Here is an 18,578-nt window from a genome sequence, read left to right on the forward strand (position 1 = left end):
ACTGCCATCTCCATATTGTGTGTAGAGTAATGTATTTCGCCGAGTAAAGAAATTGGTACTGAATATTCAACTAAAATTATCTAGATGCTAACTCCTGCAGTAAACTAATGAGGTTCTACGACTCTTCAAAAGTATATTGGAATTGAAATATCCTCGAAAGAACTTCATGTGCACGTGTTCCACTTTCAGGATGATATGAATATCCGACTTGTGTTTCTTCAAAAATATATTGGAATAACCAGTCAACTCAATTTCCTCCATTATAAAATTTGATTTTTTTATCATGAAACTTTGTTTAAAGACGATGTACTGAGATTCACTTTGATTGGAATATTATGCATTTCTTGTACGAAAGGTTAGGATTCGGAATGGCAGGACCATTTCTTTCAGCCGCTATTCGATCACGGTTATTAAGCTTCTGTCTGGCGATATTGACTTGATTATGCTGGTGTTAATTCAAAACTTTATGAGGTCAAGTTATAATAAATATTACTTAATTCACATTATTTGAAGTGTCATCCTTTGGGGGTAAGTTACTTTACTTTTATATTCCTTTATAGATCACACATTCCATCATCACATGCAACACATCATTTTTTATTACAGACTGTAAATAGAACACAGAGAGGACAATAGACGGAGCACCCTCTTCACTGAAAATGACCCTCTCGGTGATGTTTGGAGTCCCTCCATTGTTTGCTGTCTAGGCAGCGGTATTCAGATTAGAAATACATATGAGATACTTTGTTTCCATAGCAATGCCACTTAAGAAATAAAGAAGCATTGAAACCAAAGTGACAATACAATTTTCAAAGTATGAATTAAATAAAAGCATAATGTGCTATCTTTGAAAAAAAAAAAAAAAAACTGTAAACTGATGTAGAAATATAATTCACAAGAACTCATGCATGTCCATTAAACTTATTCATAGATTATATGGACACATATACTTTTGAAATAATTTGTTATGTGTTACAAATGATTGTCTGGATTATGTCCTAATTTTAATAAATTTATACTTTAATCCTTGGAGCTAATCAGAGCATGTTTTAATGTTGTAAAAGTTATAGAGAGTGTTCAAGGAAAGTGATTGCAGGTTTTATTTCCTTAAATTTTGCCCCATAAATTCACTTCTAATTTCAAAGTTTTTCAGAATAAGGTACACAATTTTATAAAACAAGTCTGAACAGTGCATGAAAGATCTCTGAAAATATAAAACTACCTAATATTTTATAAGGCCCTTGCAAAGCAAAAATTTTAATTTCTAAAATATTCATAATGCTTTAATGAGTTAAAAACAAAATATTTCATCTCTTTATATGCACTGTGTAATAAAACTCAACTCAAAATGCAGTTTACTATATTAAGCATAACAACCAACACCAAATGCAGAAAATGTCAATATTCTTACACAAGTAGTTAAACAGACAGATACAGCTAATGCCATAAATCTGTATAAACGGATAGGTAATGTGGTAACTGAAGTGTAATATTTGCACAAATTCATTTAAAACAAAACTTATATTATATAATCTTTAGGAAAACTTTCTGCAGCAATCTTTGATGTCTTTTGTACATGCAGATTATTTGCTACTATAATGGCTCTTTACAGGAAATAAGAAGCATTAATCTATATCTCATAGTTTTCACATAACTTATCTGCAGGGTATTATCCCTTCACCCTCCCCCTAAAAGCAGCAAAAGGCTTATATTTCCTTAAATGTTGATCCTAAATTCCAACTTCAGATTACACATTTTTTTTAAAAAAATAAGGTGGATAATTTTATAAAAACGGTTTCAGCACTGAGGCTAAGGATGATCTGCAAATGAAAAAAATGTAATTTGTACATAGTCTTTGTAAGCCAAAAGACTGACGAACACCATCACAAACACATGATACAGAACGTTTGCTGACAAGAGTAAAACATGGCAGGGGTTCGATCATGGTTTAGGCAGCCATATCATGGTATCCCATGGATCCATCATTACTGTGCAAGGTCACATTACTGCCAAGGTTTATGTGATTATTTTGGCTCATCCCGTCCATCCAATGGCACAAATTTTCTTCCCCAATGGTAATACCATATTCCAAGACAAGAGAGCTCCTGCTCACTTGGCTCACATCATTCAGGACTGGTTTTCTGAGCATGAGGGTGAACTTTCACATCTACTATGGCTACCACAATTATCAGATATTAATGTTATTGAATGTTTTTTGGAAAGAAATCTGCACAAGTGCTATCCACCGCCATCATTATTAGCATAACTTGAAAGTGTTTTACAGGAAGAATGGTACAAGATTCCTTTGCAATACATAGAAGACTTCTATTCATTCATTTCAAGAAAACTGCAAGTTGTTTTGAATGCCAATGTTTTTTTCTACACTCTATTAGTTACAGCAATATGATTTTATTTCATGTTTCCATATTTTTTTCCAGCCTCTGTACAACTATACACCACAAATCCATATAAACAGTGTAAAGTGGTAACTGAAGTGTAATATTTGCACAAATTCATTTGAAACAAAAGTTACATTGCATAATTCTTATGAAAAATTTTTGCAGCAATCTTCTGACTGATTTTAAGCTATAAAACAATTACTAAAAAGAAACTGCTCATTCATACAGATTGGGCCCAAAAGCAGCCAAGTGGTAAAGTTGTTAAACACAGTTAAAGTTTAATCCAGGGTTCAAAACGGGCTAGTCGCATGGGTGTTTTCATGGTTTTTCCCATGTGTAACGTGTTTATGGGCCAGTTTTCCTTAGAAAGTTCTCCACACAGGAATCTCTTCTCTTAAGCAGACAGCCCTCGAGTGCTTTACCATAATCAAATAAACCAAACCAACATGCTGACTGAAAAATATAGGGTCCTTTAAAGTCAGATTCGAAGTCCAAATCTCAATCAGAGGAAAATTTATTACATTATCTTCAGCGACAATTAAACAAGAGCAAAAATTCTAATGAAACAGTACACAAAGGTAAACTTAAAGAAGCACTGGGTAAAAATTAGTCCAAAAATTAGCTAAATCGTCAAATACAATGGAAAAAGTTCTTTAAAAAAGAAGCCCACCAGTGGCTGAGTTATAAAGACGCAGCACAGTGGCTGAGTTATAAAGACGCACAGTAGCTAAAAGTTCAGTTCAGGGTCAGAATCTTGGCGAACAGGCTGGGTGCATGGGTGTTTTTGCGAGTTTTCCCATGCAAAGTGCTTACACAAGCCAGTTTCCATTAAGAAGTCGATATACAGAAAATTCTTCTAAGGATCTCCCCAGACAACAGACATAATTTGATCTGGGTTCCAGCTCATCTGGGTATTACTGGCAACGAAGCGGCGGATTTGCTTGAGAAATCTGCAGCGAATGACTCTAGTAAACTGGAAAATGCAGTAATTGTGCCACAGTCTTATTTTTAAAAAAATCATGCTCAATAGCCTTTCACAAGAATGGCAGAGAAGATGGGAAAGCACAGGGAGAAGAACCTACAAGTTCTTTCCAAAAGTTACATGCTCAGCTATACAAGATACAGCGATGCACAAACTCAGTTGTACACTGGCCATGGTTCCATCCCACATTATCTTACGAGATTTGGCAAATGAATCTCAGAACTGTCCGATAAATTGCACTTAAAAATACCAAAAAGTAAATACTGTCCACAATGGGCGGCAAATACCTGCGGCAACAAGCAGACGAAAACTAAGATAGAGGAGGTAATCAGGCTATGCTCAACAAGGTACTAAGAAATTCTCCCTGCCCTTGAGATTTGTATCTTCACAGCATAATTTCAATAGCAAATCAAAGTGGTGGGGAGGGGCCTTAAAAAAGTTAAGTACATAGAGCTTACAACTCGCAGATACCAGAGCAGGAGATTAGTGTAGTTGTCTCTTGTAATAATATCCAAGTAATAAAACAGTAACAAAGATACTCCCTTGATAGGTACTAAAACTTTAATAGCAGTTGCAACTTTTCCAAGCAATTCAGCTAAGGTACTAGAACACTGAGTCACGTAACTCCCTACCCAGTTTACGCCAGGTAGTACTACAACAATTGAAAATCAACATTAAAAAAAGAGCTCCCCCCTGTATTAAAGTAACAGGACTATAAGAGCAAAAACTATTATAGTGTAAGCTTATTACTATCCATTTTGTATGCACTTGTTAAAAATAATGTTGAACATGACATCGAAAATCCAGTCAATGTGTAACTGAATTACAAGTTTACTTTGATTATCTCAGTAAAAGTACTGTAAATATGAATTCAGATAATGTTTAAATGTGCACATAACTGTCATGATTATATCTAACTATCAAATGCAACTTGTACAAGACAATGTTTGTAATAATCATATCTATGCATATACACAGGCCTTGTATGTCCATGTAATATTTTTATTTTCATATGAAGAAATAATTCCTTCTGCCAGGATGACTATTAACACTGTAAGACTTTACAACAAAGTTATGTCATCTCAGGCAGCACTCAGCATCATGAATGCTTTGCCATAACTAAATAAACCAACCAACCAAACCTTTAAAAATGATAAAAAATAACAAACTTTAAGCAATATTTTCAAATAGGAACTGAAAAAGTTAGCTCAACTTGAATAATTTTTTGACACTGAAATTTACCATAAAATCAGTTTAGCTGTAATTCTATCTGAATTATTGAATTTAACTGAAAACTTTCTTATTATACTATACTGTCAAGTTTCCAAGATATTTAGGTTCATGCTACTCAAAAAATTCTATTTTGTTTTAAATATACAGGGTGTTTATAAAGTCCCGTACCCATTAACTCATAAAATAATAAAGATAGATTAAAATTAATAACATAAAGGGTTAGATAGACTCAAAAAGTTTCGTGACTCTTGTCAATGAGCTTCCACGTGTGCCCCCTGTTGGCACTGAGAATATCAAGTTGATATTCAATTTCACGCCAGGTACCGGCAAGCATGTCAGCATCCACAGAGGCTATTGCGGTTGTAATTCTGGCTTTTAGGTCATTAATGTTTGACACTCTCCTCCTGTAAATGTTGTCCTTTACAAATCCCCAAAGGAAAAAGTACAGCAGCGTTATATCGGGTGATCTGGGTGGCCAAGGAATTGGACCTCCTCGCTGAATCCATCTTTCTGTAAAATGGTCATTCAAAGAACTACGAACGATGGTACCCCAATGAGGTGGTGCACCATCTTGTTGCAAAAAGGCATGTGGCTGAAGCTCTTCTAGTTGTGGAAATACGAAGTTTTCCAACATGTCTAAGTATACGACTGATGAGACCGTCCTTTTTGTAAAAACAAAAGGCCCAATGACTCAGTCATGCATTAGTCCACACCACACATTAACCTTTGGGGAATCCCTTTGTGCCTCACGATATTCATGGGGGTTTTCAGATCCCCATATGCGCACATTATGGCGATTAACAATGCCAGAAAGATGAAAGGATACTTCGTCGGAGAACATTATGCACTTCAGAAATTCAGCATCATCTTCTATCCTCCTTAGCATATTTGTTCCAAAACTTGAACAATTTGAACTTTGTATGCATGCAGTCTTAATTTTTTCTTAATAACCTTGTACACCGTAGAAATTGGCAAATCCAATTCTCTTGCCGTTGATCTCACAGATCTTCTAGGATTGTGTAAAATTGTTTCTCTGACACGCTCAACATTAAACTCACTTGTGCAGGGATGTCCGGAACGTTTCTTATCTGCGATACTTCCAGTTTCTAGAAATTTTTTTCCCACCGCAAGATGCTGCTTTTGGATGGAGGATCTTTTTGGTAAATTCTTCTGCAATTTCTCTGTGTTTCCATTATGTATTTTGTTACTATGAACATCTACAAAATCTGTGCTTTCTCTTGTGGTGTATGCATTCTCCTTAATATCCGGTCGAATAAAACATCACATACAAGGTTACTAGAACAAACACATCAAAAGTAAATATAACATTGCAATAGTTGCCAAAAACAAAAGAGAAAAATGCAATTAATAAGCAGACGATATTCAGAAAAGTACAGATATTTAGACTGAAAATGAAATTATCTAAAATCAACCACACGCGCAGACAATACTTACAAAAGTAAAGATATTCAAACCTGAAAAGGAAAATATGTAAGTTATTCCATCAATAAATGCCATAAGTTTGTTTATATCTTCATTACTTTATGAGTTATTAAACATCAAAATGGGTCCGGGACTTTATAAACACCCTGTATTTTATTGACTAGATGATTCAATGCATTTCTGAATGAGTACACATCTACATTTGATACAAATATTTCTTCTTATACCCTGCTACACTGATCTGCTGAAATGAAGTTGTTTCCTGTTTAATTATACAAAATTATCTGAAAGATGACAAATGGAGCAGACTATATGTGCTTTCCAACTCGAGTTTCACAGTGCAAACCCAGCTCCTCTGCCATTTTTGTAAATCTATTTAATTTGCTATTCTTTATATTTCTGTTTGGTTTCAATTTGCCTCATAGCAACTCTAATTTCATCATAATTACTCACTTCGAAAATATTTTCACCAATAAAATAACAATAATTTCATTAAAAAAAATTCTTACTTCTGTTCTATGGATAGTTGCATGTATACTTCCAGACTTTGACATCCATTTAGCACTTGATGTAACATAAAAGTCAGTACCTTTAAGAGAGACAGAAAACGCCCCTTGAGGACAAGTTGGTCTTCTGAAACAATCTCCAGCTGTTGCATATGGCACAGGCTTACCATAATATGTAGTACTAAATGTAAAGTCATCAGCTGGAAAAAACAGCAGAAATTAAAAGAATACAATTTTCATTGTTAAACATTAAGTATATATAAACAAAATGTGTAAAAAAAATTATTTTAATTAAGATACCTTAAAGGACAGCAAGAGCATTTAAAAAAAAAGGAACTAAAGAATGTTAAAATTAAGAACCTCACACATAAAATTATATATATTTCAGATTTACTTGTGTAACAATAGTAAAAGTAGATTTTCAAGCATTTTCGATATAAAATATGAATATTTTGATATTTTGTATCTCTTCTCTTTAGTAATGATATCATAGAAATCACACCTGATAATACCATTCAAAATAGTTTTTTGAAATCCTTTCTATTGTTTCATCTACCCTCTAAGGAAAATCCAAAATCCTTGCTATGTTTACATAGCCTCATTCATTTTTGAAAGGGAAAGGAAAATTCCGTTCCTTCCTTAGTTGGAAATTTAATTGCAGACTTTTTCCTCTTTCCATGAGATGGTATATTTAAGTAAAGTAGTTTAAATCAATATAAAAAAGTACAATTAATTTTTTTTTTTTTAAATTAAAAACACAATTTCCCATGTACCACAAAGTATCACATGGGAACAGAAACACAGAACACGATATAGAAAACTGTTTCAATAAATATAATACACACTAGAGAAAAATAAACAGTAATCTAAAGAAATAAAAAGAACTTATGAAGGATTACAACAATTTACATTAAATTTACAAAAATAGTCAAAGGCATTTCTGTCGGAAATAAACTAATGAAAATCAGTAGGACAAAATTTTAATATTTTAAAGTGCCAGTTTTTAAGATCTCTCTTTCACTATCAAATTTGGAACATGGAAGAAGCACATGTTCATTGCTTTATTTCTTGCTACTGATGCTGCAATCACAAAATGTCTTACAATCGATTTTAAATCTTCCCAGATAACTTTTAAAGTTTCCAAGGCCAGTAGGGAATTGGGTCATTTTAAAACTTGTAAAAAAAATGATGACAAGGCAGTTTCATTTTGATAGAAGGGAAAAATCTCTTAGTTAAACTCCCTTTATTTGAACTAATGTATTCATGATTCGACGACTCCACAATACTTTCTTCATGAACAACTTCTAAAAGGATTCAGAAATATTAATAAAAATGTCAGTTTCGCACTTGGTAGCAGCCTTTGCAAGAAAATTGGCCTGTTCATTTCCTAACAACACCCCATGACCACAAACAAATGTAAAAAACACTGAAATGCTTTTATCTTTTAGGTTTTTAAGATGTCTCTGAATTTTAATAACTATCTTATTAGAAGAAATATATTTTAGGATCTCCAAGAATGAAAGGGAATCAGTAGAAACAAGATTGTCTAAAACAGCACTATTTTGTTCAGTGATTTATCTGATGGCAAAATTTAAACACAAAAGTTCAGGTTTAAAAACATTGCATTAATTTCGAATTCTGTATTGAAAGTGCTCGAATTCAAGGCCATTTTTGAAGACCACAAATGTGAAACCAGCTTTGCCATCAATTTTACTGCCATTAGTATAGCAAGTTACAAGAAAAATAATCTGCGATTTCATTATTAAATTGAGTAACTTTAACAGCATTTCTTTCTGAGGGATGATGAAAAACAAATGATAAAACACAATTATAACCAGAGACAGAAGAAGCAGAGAGATTTTCTCTAAAGGCAATATCACAAAGAATGGCAATGTCGTTTGGAAGAAAACAAGAAATTCAATAAACAGACTCTTAACTTATGGTACAACATCCACAAATGACCCACAGAAGTATCCACCCTGGAGATATTTATAATTTATCTTTCTCATAAGCACCATACCCCAAACTCTAGAATCATATATTATGAAAGGTTCAATTCCTTGCTTATAGATGAACAACTGTATGTTGAAAATAATACCATACATGTTGCATGTAATTCAACTTAGTCCACGCTGTAATTTATCACATTTCTCTGATACATACGTTAAATGTCACTTCCAAGAAAATTTAGAGTCAAGGAAGACCCGAAGCTATTTCATTTGCTTTACCACAGCCAATGCATTTCCGTTGAGAAATAACTGAAATGTAACATAACAAACATTTCGCTTTTTAATGATCATGGCTCTGCTTTTACCAGGATTAAAATCCAATTTAAACCCTTTTTGACCAATTGGAAGCAAGGTTTAAAGTCTCCTGTGTACCTGTGTGTGAAAAAAGGTAGCGGGAAGATCCCTACTCTGGAAGCAAACGAAAATAACTCTGTCACAATATATATATATATATATATATGCACCCAGAAGAAATCCCAATACTCGTTAGGAATATAGTCTGGTAAGAGATATGCCAATGATTTAAATTTATATGCCAATGAGATAAGGGCAAGAGCGCTGTGTGCATATGAGATGCACAGCTGGAAGAGTTTAAAAGCATGATTGCTCATGCCATGGGGATATTCAAACGAATCTGTCAACTTGGATGAACAGTACTGTGACTAGAGATGCTTCTGAGACGTAAGTGGTGGCAGCATGAACAGAACTTTCAGACTTGGAAAAGAGGCATATAGTAGGCCTCAGAGAAGCAGGTTGGTTGAACAGGCGTATCAGCCACCACCTCGGTTGGAGCAATATGGTAGTTGCTCAGTGTTAGCGACAATGAATCACGGAAGGGATAGCTTACACTAGGCAAGGGTCAGGACGTTCCAGGAACACAAATGAGCACGAGGATCACACAATCATAAAATTGGCTACTTCCATGCTGACAACGTCTCTAGCATCGATTTGATGCCATTTATCACCTTCCAGGCATCTGGTGGTATCAAGGGAAATCATTCGGAGACAACTGGCCGACTGCTGACGTCCATTAAAACACCTACCACTGACCCCGCATCATAGGCAATGTCAACTGGATTTTTGCCAAACTAGGGAAAGCTGGAGTGGGACTGACTGGAAGTATGTGATCATCAGCGATGGATTCCAATGAACGCACGTGTGTGGATGCGGCCAGGCCAGCGGTCTGACCCAGCATTTGCTGTCGAGCAGCATACGGCAAGTAGACAAGGTGTGACAGTCATTTAAAATATTAATATTCACATGAATATTAAATTACAGTGATTTCAAATACAAGGAAATGTAAGCTACAGAATGATGTTTAATTTCTTTTTATATTAAAACCAAGTAACATAAAGTGTATTCCATACTTATGAGAGTTAAACTTGTACGATTTAGAGCAACTTTAAAATACTCTGTGTAACCATAGTCATTTCGGCTACAATCACATTCATAGGTTACATCATTCGAAAGACAACTGTCACTACTGGTAAACCTGAAATGAAATAAATTAAAAATTAGCTTTCCTCATTAAATAAATGTGATTCAACAATATTTCTTTAAACTTTATTTTAAGCAAACATTTAAGTAAAAATTCTATAATGAAACTTGGTTTCAAAGATGGATTTATAAATAAAGAAAAAAAAACTGGTTTTGAATTACTTGTATCAATGGAAATCAGAATGGAAACCATAAATGACATTGTTTAAGCTGTTACCTTGGTTTGCATAAAAAGGTAGTTTAAAAATGCAAAGAAGGAGCAAAATATAACAAGCTATTAATATTACTTTCATTGGTTTGTAAATCATGGTTTCACTTTTCGAAAAAAAAAAGTTATTCATAAAAATCTGCCCTTCTTTTTAATAGGCAATTTACATGCTTTCCTAATCAGTATCAAGAGTAGTATAATAAATGTCAGCAAAACACAAATATCTTTATTTAGTCTACTGAGAAGGCATGCACAATATCCTACAATTGTAACAAAGCTGCCATTTCAGACTTTTAAGCAGAATAATCTTCATACCTTTGTCATAATCTGGTTGACATGAAAAAGGTCAATTTCTTTTATTTAATATTTTGAGAAAACTGTTATATTTTCCCTTTGAAAGCACAGAGAAGGGAATGAAAAAATAAATGCTATCTTTAATTTTTTTTCATCTTTAAACACTTTTGTTAGACATAACTAATAATTTGCACATACTAAAACACACATTACATATACTGAATATTGACTAAACTATTTAATATTGCATTTCAGGCATAGGAAAAAAATTTACAGTATAGAAAATGAAATAAAATTTAATAAAACATAAAAACAGAGAAAACAAAATATACATACTTGAAATTTAAAGCAGATGAATATATGACTGCGAAATTACGTTCAGTTAGATTTATATATTCTTGAGGATTTTGAGTATTCATGCCATGACAGTATACAGTTATTATTTTCCCTTTGATATAAATTTGATAATCACCATCATCTCTTCTATTTTGCAAATTATGAAAATCTAAGCAACTTTCAGGATGACCTAATAATTAACATACATAAAATATACATTAGTTTATACTATATTATTCACATTGCATTATCATCCAAAACGGAAGATAAAATCTGAAATATGCTGCCTTCCAAGTTAAGCAGGCAACAATAAAATCAACAAAAATGGAAAATAAAGCTTTTACTAAAATAACACTGCACATGAAGATAACAAATGTGTTCATGCATGTAAAAATATAAAAACTGTTTAATTTTCATAAATTATATGATTATATCACATTTAGGTCATAAAAAAATTGATTTTTAATGCTAAAAATAAACAATGATCAGGCTTTTAAAGAGATGATCAACCATTGCAGATGCTAGCAATGGCCATTCCTTCATTAGGGCAGTTTCCATCTGTTTGAGATTGGCTGGAGGAAGTAAGCATGGAGAGATAAAATGCCTGAAAGCATCCCAAGGATTTTCAGGAGGATTAAGGCTATGGGAATATGGTGACCACTCACTATGAGAGATGCCCTTACTCTCCAGGTACTCATTAATGATGCTGGTTTGATAGGGATGGCCATTATCATCCATAAAAAAGAAATCAGTGCTGCAGCATAGAGTCTCAAAATGGAGTGCCGGACTTCATTCCAATATTGTGCTGCCATCACAGAACTATCTTTAAAGATGTGCAAACAGGTGTGATATTCCATTGAAATTTCAGTCCTTATAATGATGCTGCTACCTCTAAATGCATGGTGTTTGATGATGTTCTGGACTTAATTCCTTGTGCATTATTCTCTCCAGACCCTTACACTCTTATCACCTGATTCCAAGGAAAATCTGGATTTGTCTGTCAACAGGACGTTGTGCCTATCTGAGATAGTCCAAATGAGATGCTGAAAGCATTACTTTAATCATGCCCCTCTCAACTCGGCAGTTAGCGTAATTCAAACACTTGGTACTTCAGTTTACCCTACCTTGATGTGATGTCTTTGATACACTGTACCAGCAGATATTGTTTTACTGAGTGATGCTGCAACCATGGATGTAACAGTTGTGGAGTTAACTTCTGAATTTTACCTCACTACTACAGGCACATAAGCCCCGTTAACAAAAACAGATTCGACCAATAGCAAAAACTGGTTCTTTCAACGTGTCCCATTCACATGACGACAAGCATTAACTGCTTCTCCGAACTGTAGGTAGAATGTTCCTATCTCTCGGGAGCAGGGCAAATGGGAAGATTTTCCATACTGCACTGTGTGGTTCACTTAATTTTAACAAACAACATGGCTGACGTGCAACTGACTGCTTGCTATACTATCAGAGAAACAATCGTGTTGGTAGATATCTGAGGATGCGATATCATCCAAAAAATTTACATAGAACCATATGAAATATGGAAATTTGTAAACAAGTACAGACAAGGTTATCTGATGCTGGGTATTCCAGAAATACCGTTCAAAATAAAACTAAAGATGCGCATATTGGCTTCAACTCGACAAGGGGACTTGGTACCTTTTGAATGATTTTTTTATTTAAGAACTTTTATCTACTTTTATGAATGTTATTAAATGGTTTTGTAAGACAAAATAACTTTAAGATGAGAAAAATATTTTTGCCAGTATTTTTTTTAAATTTAAATTTTTGGAAGAAAAGTTTAACAATTAAAAATGTCATTCTCCTCCTACAATTTTCAATGATTTCCCCCCATATTTTCTTATTGTATTTATTAGAAAGTTCTTAATAACTTTATGGATCGATTTTGCAATTAATGAATTAGTTTCTGAGAAAAAATAAAAACACATTTTTATGCAAAAACTTTGAAACAAATATGATCTCAATCACATTTCCACTTCAGATAATTTTTCTTTTCAGTATTTTGCAGAACCCATTCTTATTTCTCTAAAGTATATAATTTTAATTAAGTGGTAAAAATATTAAATAATTTAGGCCATATCTATATAAGTTTTAGGACTTTAAATAAAAGGATTTATCAAAACAATGGAAACTGAGAAAACACAGTTTAAAGAATATAAGCTGTCTATATGGTCATTAAATCATTTCAAATTTCTTAAAAAAATTATTGCTGAATTTCATTATATATATATATAAAATAAAAACCTAGTGCTATTCAATCAGTTAATATAAACATAAATTACAGGCTTTTATTTAAAATCTTCATAAAACACGTTCAAAGCAATTTTAACAGATGAATTAAATATATTTTCTAAAATGTTTATAATCAATATTAAAACATTTATAATTAATATTATTGCTATTAATTTGTCATTTTATTCATTTTTTCAAAAGCAAAGTTTGAAATTTTAGCAGCCACAAAACATTTTATTTAAAACTGCTCAGCAGCATATGATTCCTTTCTTCTTTTAATCATTTGATCTCGTATATAAATTGCATTTTAAATTAATTTAGGTGTATTTTAATTAATTAAAGAATTAAACTCCGATGGCATTCTATAGCAATAGTAAACAATGTCAAAAAAGATGTAAGTAAACGTTAGAAATCCGCCAATCTGATTCGCGTTTGTTACATCATTCATTGCTCACAGTGGTTTATGGGTTAAGGGATAGAAGACTATGTGCATCTGAACCGGTAAGTACACTGCTAGGACAACGGCTTGAGTTTGGGCAATAACAATCCAGATAAGGGTCACCAATGAAGTAACCAATATAATAACATAAATTATTACAGTTTTGCATTACAATGCTGTATTTTGACACAGAGACAAAAATTCAGCAGTATTTTTTCAAGCTTTCAGTTTCAGTCAGTAAGAACACGTACCTTTTTATAGTAGGTTTTGTTAAAATAAACTGGATATTTATTTATGCACTAAAATATGATGAAATATTGTAAATTTCAGTAGTATGAAATCAATGAAAATTGCTTAAATGTCAAAAATCGAATGCAATTAAAAAGTGTTTAGTTGGCCAAATAAGAAATTCTACATAGAAGTTTTTAAAGATCCAAATAATGTTTCAGAATAAAAACAGTTTATATACAGTAGATCCTTGATAATGTATATGATCACATTAAAAAAGTTTTAATTACACAAAAAATTATACAGATAAAATATATTTTTCTGAATTAGACATGAAGTATGACATAAATTATCAATTAAATGTTTTAATATTAAATTTTATGCGATGTCCTCTTCAGTCAGTCGACATTTCCTTATGTTACACATAAAAATCTCTCCAATTCTCTATAAATATATATTTTAAATAGTTCTGAATAATAATCACATGTTAGCATTGTAAATAAATATCACCAACTTACATTTAGGTGAGTTAGAGCACCGTCTCCTTTTCTGAGGTTTCATTGAAGGATTACATTTATTGTTAGGAACTTTCTGTCCTTGAAGAGTATAACAACGCAGTTTTCTTTTCTGTTTAGCATTTTGACATCTTCCTTCACACTGAAACATATTGTTTTCTCAGAATTCAAAAGAAGGTCCAAATATGCAAACATAACTAATCTTTAAATTATATTTATCAATGCATACAAATTTTAAGCTTTTTAAAAGCATTCATGTAATTATTTTTTTTAAAAAACATATGTCTAAGTAAAACCATTTAGACATTACACTAAAATGAACTCATTAAATAAGTTTGATATATGCTTTCAAACTAAACTGCTAGTTGAGGTTTTCCACTTATAAACATGACAGGATAACACCGATGTTGCAAAATGCAGATAAAACACAGGAAAACAGTCATGCTTAGAAGAAAGAAACTTAATTAAATGGAATAATAAAAGACTTTGCAAGATAAGAGCAAAGAAAGTCTATGTAAAGAAGGAAAGGCTCCATAGACGTAATGTAAACCAGTTTGTCTTCTACGCTGTTAGAAAGAAGAGGGACAATTCGTCAAGGGATTTGGCGACAGAACCCGTTGGCGAGAATTTCCCCCTTTGTGATGTACCTAGCCGAGATTTTCCACCTCTGTCACGTGCACAGGAAATTGAGGAACACGGGTTAAGATGAATCGTTCTTTGACTTTTTGCGATAATTTAAACTAGAATTTTCGTGCTTTTTTGCTTTACTAGTTGAACTTGTATTATAAATATCGCAGTTTGATGTCCGATTTTATATCTGTGGATATATAGAAAAAAATGGAGTCACACAGCTTTAAACTCTTGATAAATGTGACCGTCGAACCTGTTCGAACTTCGACATCAGCTTCGAGCTTTGGCGCTTTTTGGTGACAGATATTTCACGCATGCGCAGTTGTGTCCCTTTTCGTTCGGAGGGAGCCACGCCTGCTGCTGCCAAGCTTTCCTTCTTAACAATACATATTCTTTGATAAGAGTGTGCAGAAGCAATACAAAAAGAAAAAATATGAAAATTCCAGAATGTTGCTGTTCTGCTTAACATTCATGATAACATAGGTATAGTTAATGTACATAGTTCTTTTTAACATATGCAGTATAAACAGTTTCATTGTTTTATGGTGAATAATGCTATCAGAATTTATACTATATATATGAAAACAATTATTGGATATTATTGTTATATGCTTCAAACCACAATACTTCTTTATTTTATAAGATTAATATGGGAATTCCTTTATTTTTTGTGACCTTGGCATAAAAAATTATAAAGTATCACGAGTAATTGAAGAGTTAGAAAATAAAATTAAATTTCTTACCTGAAGCCAGGGATCAGGCCTCCAGACAAATCCATCAGAACAATGACCATAATTACATTTTTCAGTCTGTCTAGGACGTCGAGACATTAGGCAGAAACCTTTTGGGTTTTTTAATGGTTTAGGATCAACCCAACCATAGATATTTACAGCATGGCAGGTGACAGCACGAGATCTAATTCCTTCACCACAAGATTTTGAGCACTAATAATAAAATATTAAAAATAAAAAACAGAAAGTGCTCTACAGGAAAAAAAAAATAACGCAAAATTTAATAAAGCTAATATTTTAGGAAACAACAAAAAGCACAATGTAAAACTTCTGCTATTTTACACACTGATTTTTTGGTAAAAATTTATTATCTTTCAGTCTCTACATATTCGTATGTTTGCGAGATAACATTTTAATTATAATTTGTAACAGTTCTTAAAATATTTTTTTTAATTTAGTATTTTTCTTCATGTTTTAAGAATAACAACATCCATATTATTAATCTTTCTGATATGATCATTCCTAAATTAATGATGCTTTACTTACATAATTCTGTCAGTGCTCATCACACAATATATATACACACACACACATGTATATAAATTAATTTTCTATCCAACAGTATTTAAATCAGAACTTTTAAGAACAAAAAATATACATAGTTCAATAACAGTATCTTCCAGAAAAAGAGATACAGTCAAAAGTCGTTAATCCGGACTCGTCGGGACTTCGGCGATTCCGGATTATCGATTTTTCCGGATTATAGATCATCAGTTTAAATCCGGTAAGATTGCACGCAGAAATTATAAAATTAAAGATATGAAACCGTAATTTATGAAATAAAGAACAATTATGATCTAAAGGGTAACATAATTTACAAAAAAAAAAAAAAAAAAAAAAAAAAAAAAAAAGGCTTAATATTTATTTGTTTACTTTATTATACATTTCTTTCAATGTAACAGGAAAGCAAATCAAAATAGCATAGCGGACTTTTCTAATATTTTGAATTATGAAATCATAGAGGATGATTATTACAATAGGCCCTTCACTGCCCACACCATTAATATAATGAATTTGCACACCTAACTTAAGCAGCATCGACTAGGACCATTTTCCGAGAGGGTGACCACCCACGTGACCAGCCTGAACATCTCAAAGTGCCTTGCTTCTATCCACCAGCTCCTGATCTCGGCTTTCCACCTCCGGACTTTGAATTTCTTTTAGCCCCCATCACCGCCACCAGAGGGCGACACACCTGACTGCTGTTTATTTTCTTCTTTTTCCTCCTGCTCACTGCTCCCTCCATGGGATTTATTCTGGCATTTTTCATCACCATGCCCATTGTGGAATTACATCAGGTTTACAGGGAAGTACTGCGAATGCAGTAGACCCCCTGTATAATTACTTCTGTATCAAAGTATCAAAGTACGTAACCTCCCGTCTTACATGGACCCTGAGGAAATTATGATGGATCTAAAAGAACATGGATTCGACGTCGTGCGGGTCAACCAACTCACTATCAGGCGTAACGGAGAAGTTATTAAGCTTCCCCTGTTTCTCGTTACTCTAACCCGCAAGGAGAAAAACAAGGAGATACCAGTTAAAATTTGTGCTAGGAATGAAGATTAGTGTTGAGAGATACCGTGGCCGTAAGGGACCCTTGCAGTGTTATCGCTGTCAAGGGTTCCATCACGCCCAATCGCACTGCAATCACGAACCACGTTGTGTTCATTGCGGTGAACCTCATGAATCATTTAACTGTGACAAGAATAAGGCAACTCCGCCTAAATGTGCCAACTGTCATGAGATAGGTCATACAGCTAACTACAGATTATGTGTGCGTTTTCCAAAACCAAAAACCACTCCGGCTGTGAAAACGCTCTCTGATCGGGTGGTGCATATTAAAACTTATGCACAAGCTTTAAACACCGGCCTCGCTCCTGAATTTCTAACTGAAGCAAACCAAGTTGCAGCTGAGCTACGTATGCTTGTCTCTGCTCTAAAAGAAACTGGATTTACTCTGATGGCAAAGTCAAACGTATCTCAAGATCATACTAATGCAGCCGCTGTTAATGGCTAATTACATGAAAAAGTGTACTCCCGTACAAATAATGATATGGAATGCCTGCAGGCTACCCACCAAAATTACTGAACTGCACCATTTTTTAACTGAGCATGATATTGACATTGCAATCATATCAGAGACTCATGCAAAACCATGCCAAAGCCTGAGAATTGCAAATTATAATTCATACCGCTGTGATAGACTTTCACACAGAGGTGGTGGTGTGGCAATATATGTGAAACGTAATTATGCATCTTGTCTTATATCTAATTCAAGAAATTTTAATTGTGAGCAAACTACTGTGTGTGTCACTCTTCCTGTGTTTAATAACATCAATTTTTGTGCTGTGTAAAACCCTCCAACGAATAGACTATGTGATAATTTTCTAAATAGCATTCTACCGGATGACATACCTACCCTTGCTGCCGAGGACTTTAATGCTAAGCATATAGACTGGAACTGTCGTCGGACAAACTTAAATGGTAAAATTCTCCATGAATATATTTTACAGCATCCGGTGGCGCTACATGCCCCACCAGAATACATGCGGCTTCATAAATAGAATTGAATTTTCTGATATACTAGACATTGCAGTCACTACAACGACTATCCCCGTTGCAATGGAAGTATTTCATGAATTGTCCTCTGACCGCCTCCCCGTAATCACAACATTAGGAGTGACAAAAACTTCTGAGTTCTCTACTAAGCATATTACGAATTGGAATCTCTTCAGCAATATCATGAAAAATTCACCTCCTCGACTGCAAAATCTCAATACCAAACAAGGCATAAACACCGTAATTA

The 18,578-nt window shown here is 33.4% G+C and overlaps 1 protein-coding gene across 2 annotated transcripts in view; it reads right to left on the minus strand.

Moving 5' to 3' along the window:
* The window catches only part of LOC118185717 (A disintegrin and metalloproteinase with thrombospondin motifs 9-like), a 690,813-nt gene that overhangs the window by 20,541 nt on the left and 651,694 nt on the right, over positions 1-18,578 (minus strand). For both annotated transcript variants that reach the window (XM_085807434.1, XM_085807433.1), the window contains 5 exons: positions 15,722-15,922; positions 14,352-14,490; positions 10,908-11,097; positions 9,940-10,064; positions 6,567-6,763 (listed from right to left, as the gene is read on the minus strand). In XM_085807434.1, coding sequence (XP_085663560.1) covers positions 6,567-6,763; positions 9,940-10,064; positions 10,908-11,097; positions 14,352-14,490; positions 15,722-15,922 — 852 coding nt within the window. The remainder of the gene's footprint in view (positions 1-6,566; positions 6,764-9,939; positions 10,065-10,907; positions 11,098-14,351; positions 14,491-15,721; positions 15,923-18,578) is intronic.

This window comes from Stegodyphus dumicola, chromosome X1, assembly GCF_044657685.1.
Source record: "Stegodyphus dumicola isolate Sdum_Otavi_A_Nest chromosome X1, ASM4465768v1".
In the NCBI taxonomy this organism is placed as follows: Eukaryota; Metazoa; Arthropoda; class Arachnida; order Araneae; family Eresidae; genus Stegodyphus; species Stegodyphus dumicola.